Below are 8,153 nucleotides of genomic sequence, written 5' to 3'. Positions count from 1 at the left end.
AGATTCCACTGTTTGGTAATGCTCCGGGACTGGTCCTCCCACCCCACCCCACAAAGGCTGTGCAGTGCACCTGCTCAAGCCTTTAGAAGGAAAGCTGAGCCCTACGATACACAGATTACCATGGTCATTTCACCTTGGTTTCTAAATAAACTCCCCCATTGGGCCTGCTAATGGGCATCGACAATGCTGAAGGGATCTAAAGGACAGGATACTCCTCTATGTAGGCATCACTTAGTAGAATTAAGATGGGTCTTTCATCTGGCTTCTCTGATCAAGGCCTGAAAACTGTCTCTGGCCACTCGTGAAGATGCTAATTACCCTAGTGCTGAAAAGAATGCTGACATCCCACTGCCAGGTGAGCTTCATGGCAGACATCTTTGTCTAAATGACTTGTCCTCGTGTGAAGAAGACCACCACTTTCCAGCTAAAGATTTTCCAAACAACAATCAAGCTTTGACTTCTCACTTTTAGGCTCAGTATTGGCTTAGAGTGAATAAATATAAGTGCGACAGGGTTAATTATCTTCTTTTGCTATCTCTTCTCTTCAGAGACTCAATGAAAATAGGTGGTATCTACTCAAAGTGCAGCCCTTAGCTACAAAACAAGTATTTAAAAACGCTTTCCAAATAATTGCTTTGAAGAAAATAGTCATTTATTGTCAAAGCATCCAACATACCTGGATAATCTATAAAGTTTAATAAATCTTTCCAGGGATAAAAGAAACACATAACTATTCAGACTCCATTTCACTGGCACAAAATTACACTTTGTATTAAAAGGAAATACATATTTACATAATGATGACATTCTTCATTGAAGTCCATAATCATTTCATGATACATGCACTTCCCCCTGGAAACTTAAATTGAATGGTGACCCCTTTTTATTTATTTTATTATTTTTGTAAGAACACAAACTGTCATCAAGAAATGCAGAAAGCATCTCACCCTCCTCCTTTACTTTATATCTAAAATAAATTTTGCCCTTACATATAATTATTACATCTAAACCGTAAGTGCTTAATAATTTAAGTAGAAACGTATGACAAATGCATCAATATGTTGCAATATATGACATTTTTAAAAATGTACCTTTGTTTTTGGAAAGTGAAAATGCGTGCATTCAAAAGAAAACCCCTCGAACAACCCACCGAATCAAAAATCCACCATCCTGTCTTGTGTGTGTGCGCGTGTGTGCGTGTGTGCGTGCGCGTGTGTATAATGCCGGTCTCGGTCTCAGGTAAACGGGTCAGTGAGAAGGTTGGGGGGTGGGGCAGGTGTTTGTGTGAGTGTGTGTGTGTTTCTGTCTCCGGGTGCGAGGTTTCAGGTCACAAGGAGGTGGTGGATGTCCTCGCGTGTTTTCCCTGTAGGTGGCTTGACTGTGAGTGTGCGCGCGCGTGGAAAGCTAGGGTCCCTTCCGTGTCAGTTATGCGAGGTCATGTGCCTGGAGAGGTGGTGGCGCTCCCTGAAGGACTCATTGCAAATGGGGCACTTGAGTTTCTCCTCCCGCCGCCGCTTCACCAAGGGCTCCATCGCGTACTCCTTTTTGTGATGCGAGCGCATGTGGTACACCAGGTCGGAGGTCATGCGGAAGGAGGCGTTGCACTTGGCACACCAGTTCTGCGCGGGCAGACACAGGGAGGTGAAGGANCGCCAGCCCCACCCCACCGCCCCCCTCCGCCGCCTCCTCCAGGATTTTCCTCTTCCCCTTGCCGCCGCCCGCGGCGTTGCCGTCGGGACTCAGCTCCGCCTCCTGGTGGCCGCCGCCGCCGAGGCCCCGCACAGGGGAGCAGCTGTTGCCTCCCCCCGAGTTTTCGAGCTCCCGGGCCAGGTTGTGAAAGTCCGTGGAGGGCTTGGCGCCGCCGCCGCCACCTGCCGCGGGCTGGTTACTGCCCTCGGGGGAGGGGGCCGGGTAGTGGTGGATGGGGCCGGCTTTGCCGAACTTGGGGCCGGGGCCCAAGGGCGCCTCCTGTGGCTGCGGCTGCTGGTCTTTGGCGCCGCCCCCGCCCCCGTGATCCTTGGTGCCCACGCCGCCGCCTTGCTCTTCTTGGGGGCTGGCATCAGCGCTGTGAAGTCTCTTGGGGCAGCGGAAGCGCAGATGCGCCACGTAGGGGAACTCGAACTGGAAACGTTGGCTGCATTCCAGGCATGTGTAAGGGGACGACCCTGCTTAGTGAGAAAACACCACACACACACACACACACACACACACACACACACACACACACACACACACACACACACACACACACACACACACACACACACACACACACACACACACACACACACACACACACACACACACACACACACACACACACACGTGCGCGCGCACACAGACACACCACATGATTACTAAGCATCGTCTCCAGACCAGTTTGCCATCACCTTTCCCACAAATCCACCTTCATCTCTCAGGACCTGAGTGCCTGAGAAAAGAGTATCCTGTCCGACCCGATCTAACTGCCCCTCCTGATCTGGGGAGCGGGGGACGGGGGAGGAGTGCAGTCATCGAGCCAAGTGTCTCTGACTCGTCCTCGCCTGTCTGCCGCAGCGCGAAGTTTCCGCCACTGACGCCCTAAGGGAGGAAGGCACCAGTGCGCTCGAGGGAGCCCCCGCCTCCCCGCGTCTTTCCCATAGCGAAGGGCCCCGTCGCCGGTCGCAAGCCAACCTACCATTCATTTTGCTGTGGGATCTAGAAGGGCAGAGCAAGAGTAACTCAGTCAGTTCTTTCCCGTACCAAACTAGTAACTCTTCGTCTTTGGCAATCCTGCGGAGAGAGCGGTAAAACAGCTGTCCGTTTTTTATATAGGCTTCAAGGTTCTGTTCCTCTTTATCTCTGGCTGATTGGACAAGACGCAGCCACATGAGACCTTCCGAAGAACCATTTGCTGCTGAGGTGTCTACCTACAGTTTGGAAAAAAGAAAGAATACAAGGAGGGAGGGGGTTGGGCGGGGAGGGAGACTCTCGTGAGAGAATGAAGCCAGAGGAACCAGACCATTTCCTTCATGTTATTCTTTCCCACAGAATTATCTGAGCTCAAGCTTAGCCAAGACTCAAGTCGGTACCCATCTTCGTGTTGGTAACCAGGAGGCAAGATAACTGTCCTTTGAAACACTGTATCAATCATTAGAAGAAGCTGTAGTTTTCATACATTGGTGAGAAAATTTTTCCTTACAATTTAAATTAGTATTGATCTCTAGAGAAGTCACTTCTAAATTACCTCACATTACAGAAGTGTGAGGGATTTTGTTTCTTTTTGGAAGTTAAAAAGCAAGCTTAGATCTTAGAAGTTATTCTGTGGCATTGATCCATCTTCCTAATTTCGCCTTAAACAAGTAATAGTTTTTCTTTGTAAAGAAAGAATAGGAAGAGGCAGAATTATACCTTGAAACTCGGACGTATGAATTCAATGTTTTATTGTCAAGCCATTAACGTCTTTATTAAATACAAATTCTGGGTACTAGCTAGCTTACTAGAAAGAGCAACATTTAGGGGAAACTAGGCCTCCTAGGATGGAACACAATTGCACCCAATACCTATAATAAAAGAACTTACAGAGGGTAGTTGCTATGCAAACAGCTTCAACCCTAGTTGAAATCTCCCCCAAAGTTAATTGTGTTCATCACCAGGAAAGCCTAGGACTGAGGCAGCTCATTAGATATACCTGGCACCCCAAATCAAACTTTGTCATTTGTTCCAGAAATCAGTGGACAATAATTTGAGTTTAATTTTTCTTTTTAAAATTATTTGATGTGTTAAATAGGATGTCTCACATTATTTTACCTCCTACATTCAGAGCCCATCTCAGCTTGTATAAGAATGATTCTGAGTCCATTTTCAACAGGGCATTCCCCTCAGACCCGATGCCGGAGCTGGCCAAGACTTACCCGGAAGATATAGGGGACTGTCCTCTTGTCCGTGGACTTGAGCGCAATGAAAGCTATGCTGTCGTACAGGGAAGTGTGGCTCAGGATGCAGGGACCAAATATGGCATTCTCCGGGATGTCGCAGGTGGTGTAGACGCTGGTAAAAATATCTGTTAGACATTGCTGGACCGCCTTGGCATCTCCATCCCAGATGCCCCGCTGGGTGCCCGAATCCTCCATCACTGGAGACAGATGCATAGGACAAGGCAACAACTTATATTATTCCTTTGGCCTCTATGATTCCAGACAGAACATTTCAGCTCTCAGACAACATTTTCTTGAACTTGCCTGATTCTTGTATAGCTCTTATTTCAAAAATAAAGCCAGTGGCAGATTAAATCTGGCGTATTTTGAAAATGACAACTAAGGAGTACTTTCCTCTCCTCCCTCCCCCCACCCGCTTTTTAAAATAATTGGAAGAATGGGATATCAGCGTGGATTGCTCTTGAGAAGGAAAACAGGGCTAGGAAAGAGAGATCGGGGATTTTGCATTACATTGGGGAAGGATGGGCCAGGATTTGGGGCCAGATTAAGGGAGAACGATGGTATACATATAAACATAGATATATATTTTTTACTAGCATGTACTTTCCTGACTGAAAAAAACTTCCAACCCTTGGGAAAAAACTCTTCTCTCTTCTTATGTATTGAACTGGGTGCCCAGGAGTTGATTTGGATTTTTTTTTTTCTTCCAAAGAGGGGAGCAGCCTTGGTGAGCAAGCAGACACAGCCACGCATGGCGAATGAATTTCGAGTGGAGTGTCTGGGCCACTGATTCTGTGTCAGCTAACCTTTCTCCGCAGCCTACAAGAGGGGACGTCGTATGTCTGCTCATTACCATAATCCAACAGTGTCCCTCCGAGGCTTTAATTAAAAGCAGCAAGCAGAGGTAATTATTTTTTTCTCGACATGCTTATTTATGGATGAGGCTGAATCCCAGTTACCTTGTTATACAAGGCGGTGGATTGAGTTGCGTACTTCATGAAGTGAGCAGGTACAGGGCAGGCCTAAAATGTACCCTGGTTGAAATACTGCATGTGCAGTGACTGGTGAATTCTCACTTCCCCAGATATGTCCCTGTCTGGCAAGAGGGGGCAGCCCCACTTGTGTAGACCTCTATGGGCTCTCCCCATATCTAATCCACAGCAATTTAGAGAGAGAGTAATGCCCTGATGGAGGGCTCTCGATTAAGCTGTCATAAAGAGACATTTTCCTTCCTTTGCCACTGGACACCCTTCAAAAACTTGTCATTAAAAAAAACAAAGCAGGAATTTAAATTTTAAACTGGCTTTGAACTAACTGCATTCTTAACTCTGGTTAAAAGACTCCCCCAAGTTGGTTTTTCCCTAATAACATCGAGACAGGCAATAATTGATGTATGCTTTGTATAATTTAAGTAGCAGGAAAGAGTAGACCTAATTCTTTTCCTGAGAAGCTGTTCATTATGGAATAATATTAGTAACGTCCATTTTTATCTTAATGTCTATTAACCAATTAATTTTGCAAATGTGATTACAAGGTAGAGCTTTTTTCTCCCCCTTTCCAGCTAACAGAGCATGAAACTTTGGTCAGCCTCTTTTTCCATTCACTCCGCTACATCCTCCAAATGTCAAGTATCGGGCTGTATCTGCCAGATAGAAATAAGCGAAAATATCCATAAAGTAGAAACTTACGTTATTATATTATAGCATCTATCGCTGGGCATCTTTACCCCACACAGGGTAGCCCTTCTGATCTCTAATTGCAAATTTAAATACGTTAAAAAAAAAGCCTTCAGAATCCCTCGTCTCCTTTTCAACGGAATCCTATTCTCTCCTTTTCAGTTTCCTCAATTCAGCGTTTTATGCCTCAATTTCTCTCTTCCCTTTAAAAGTCTCTTTCACACAAGCGTTTCATTGTGCCGGGAGGTCGCCCCGTCACTTCGGGCAACAGCAGGGACGCAATCATTAAAATGCAGTTCTACCTAACAATACGGTGAAAAGATCCTCGCTACGCCGCGCTAATAGGGGTTCGCGTCGCCGCGGCGGCCGCCACGAGCCTGCAGCCACAATGACCGCTGGGCGAGAGCCCGGGCTCGCCGGGCGGCGTGCGGTCGCCTCTGCGCCCAGCCCCTCGGAGCTCCGCAGCCNCAGGCATTGTCTGGCGGCCGCGCGCTCCCCCGTCGCTCGCTTCTCTCGAGAAGTGCTCCCCACCCGCTCCTCCCTTTGTATAATCTTACTGCCAGGAGAGATCCCCTCAACAATTATGTTCCCCTCGCTTCTGGTTGATGACGAGCCGGACGGCAAAAATTTCCACTCTCCCTAGCCAACCTGCCTTCCTCCCCAGCCCCCTCCCACATCAAAGCAGGACACTCACCGAGAATAAGGTCAGGAACCGATCGCCCAGATAAGGCCACCTGGAACCGGGAGAGGCAATCGAGTGCTTCTTTTGCCTATTGTATCAGTGCATTTCCATGTCAAGAGGTGTTGGTATTGCTGTCTCGTAGGCTGTGCCTAAAGAGAGGAGAGAGAGAGAGAGACAGAGAGAGGGTGAGAGAGATGAGGAGAGAGTAAGAGGGGAGAGAGCGAGACAGCGAGAGCGAGACAGCGAGAGCGCGCGGAGAGAGTTGTACAGATGGACCCGATGCAGTGACTGACTGGCACGCAGACACACACTTTTTGTTTGCTGCACATAATCTGCCCAATGACGCGTGACAGCCCACGTCCCCTCCCTTTAACTCTTTGCTGGGCTGGGCGCTCCCTCCGGCGCCGCCTGCCTCGAAGCGGTGTCCCTGGCCTGCCCGCGCCCCGCAGATCTTGGGCTCCCCAAGTGGCAAAGCCTCTCTGAGCGCAGCCTGGCCCGCGTCCTCCTAAAACTGTGGTCCTCCGGGACTGTGAGGAAGGGGAGATCGGTGTCGAGGTCGGAAAGGGGAGTACCAAAAGAACTGGAGCGGGCCTTTCTCCGTTTCTCTTGGCACTTGGAGAACCTCTGGCAGAGAGCTGGCCGGCCACCCAGCGCGCGCACGGACCCCGTGCACATTTCCCCAGTCTGAGTTTGGTGAAGGGGAGGGGGGTTGCGGATTAGCCCCGAGGGATTCCCTGGCCGCCGAGCCGCCGCTGATTTGTGCAGCTAGCTGCCTGAGGGTGATAAAACGGAGCCAGCTCTTCCTTGGAGCGCTCACCCTACCAAGCCCTTCCGAGCAAGATTTCAGAAAGGATGCGCTTTGGTGAGAACTTGGCTCAGTCTCCCCCCTCCCCCACCCCGGATCCGGAGATGGGGTGAGAATGCTGCAGCCGGACGCCACCAGATCGCGGCAGGGGACTTACTGGGGCCCTCGGATCCCAGAACTCGAGTACCTGGGCGGGGGAAGGGGGAAGGGGGAGACGGGTGGGAAGAATCCAGGTTACTAGGCTCAAGCAGTTCTTGCTCTTCCGCTGCCTGGGAGGAAGGTCCCGAGGGGGTCCCATGTTGGGGGCGGCCCGTGTCGGAGGGGGGTAGTCAAAGTAAAAATTATTACCGAGATGGGCTCCGGAGAGCAATTCACATGCAGCCGGCGGCGGAAGAGCGGATGGGGTTGCCGCGGTCGTCTCGGGAGCCTCGTTTGTGCGCTAAGCCACTTAGAGGCGCTGGCTTGTCCCTTTAGTGCAGCAGCTGAAGCTAATGACTTGAGGACTTTAACAGCCTGAAAGTTGACTCCTTCCACAGGGGCCGCAACACATTTTCGCTGGGGAATCTCAGGGTTTTCTTTCACCTTTCAACTCCCAACTCCTAAGGGAAGAAAGACCTTTAGTGTATAGACGGCTCCAATCCTTCAGCCCCACCCACAACACCACTGCTTTGAAGAGGACGAGGTGTTAGCTTTAGGATGAATCATTCTGTAGCCGGCTTAAGTGGACCGAGCAGAACCACAATTTAAGGAGGACACAGCCTCGTTTTTCGGTTTTTGTTCTTGTTGGTTTTTTTTTAATCCAGGGCTGAAATGAGGTAAGTGGTTTGGGGGTTGGCAAAGAGCACCTTAAAAGGAAAGGGTGCGTACAGTATTTGTTTGATCCCCTCTCAGCTGTGAGACTTCCCTCTAAATCCCAGTGGAGCAGCGAAGAGCGCCCTTCTTCGCTGCGCCCGAAACCCAAGGAGGCCAAGGAAGGTTTTTTCTGAGCAATAAAAATGTGGGAGTAGTTTCTCACTAGGTGAGTTCTCTTTTTAATGTCTACCTCCTCCCTCCCCCCTCCCCCCCCCATTTTC

The 8,153-nt window shown here is 49.5% G+C and overlaps 1 protein-coding gene across 1 annotated transcript; it reads right to left on the bottom strand.

The window, feature by feature from the left end:
- Positions 1-634: 634 nt before the first annotated feature.
- Positions 635-6,545, bottom strand: PRDM8 (PR/SET domain 8). Its single transcript, XM_077752815.1, is given in 5 exon segments — positions 635-1,651; positions 1,653-2,165; positions 2,678-2,909; positions 3,894-4,114; positions 6,288-6,545. Coding segments are annotated over 4 exon segments (1,194 nt in total). The 5' UTR covers positions 4,113-4,114; positions 6,288-6,545; the 3' UTR covers positions 635-1,421.
- Between the last annotated feature and the right edge of the window lie 1,608 nt (positions 6,546-8,153).

This window comes from Crocuta crocuta, unplaced genomic scaffold (genome assembly GCF_008692635.1).
Source record: "Crocuta crocuta isolate KB4526 unplaced genomic scaffold, BGI_CrCroc_1.0 scaffold674, whole genome shotgun sequence".
Taxonomy (NCBI): domain Eukaryota; kingdom Metazoa; phylum Chordata; class Mammalia; order Carnivora; family Hyaenidae; genus Crocuta; species Crocuta crocuta.
The sequence above is the reverse complement of the archived record's forward strand: the minus strand, read 5'-3'. Positions and strand labels throughout refer to the sequence as shown.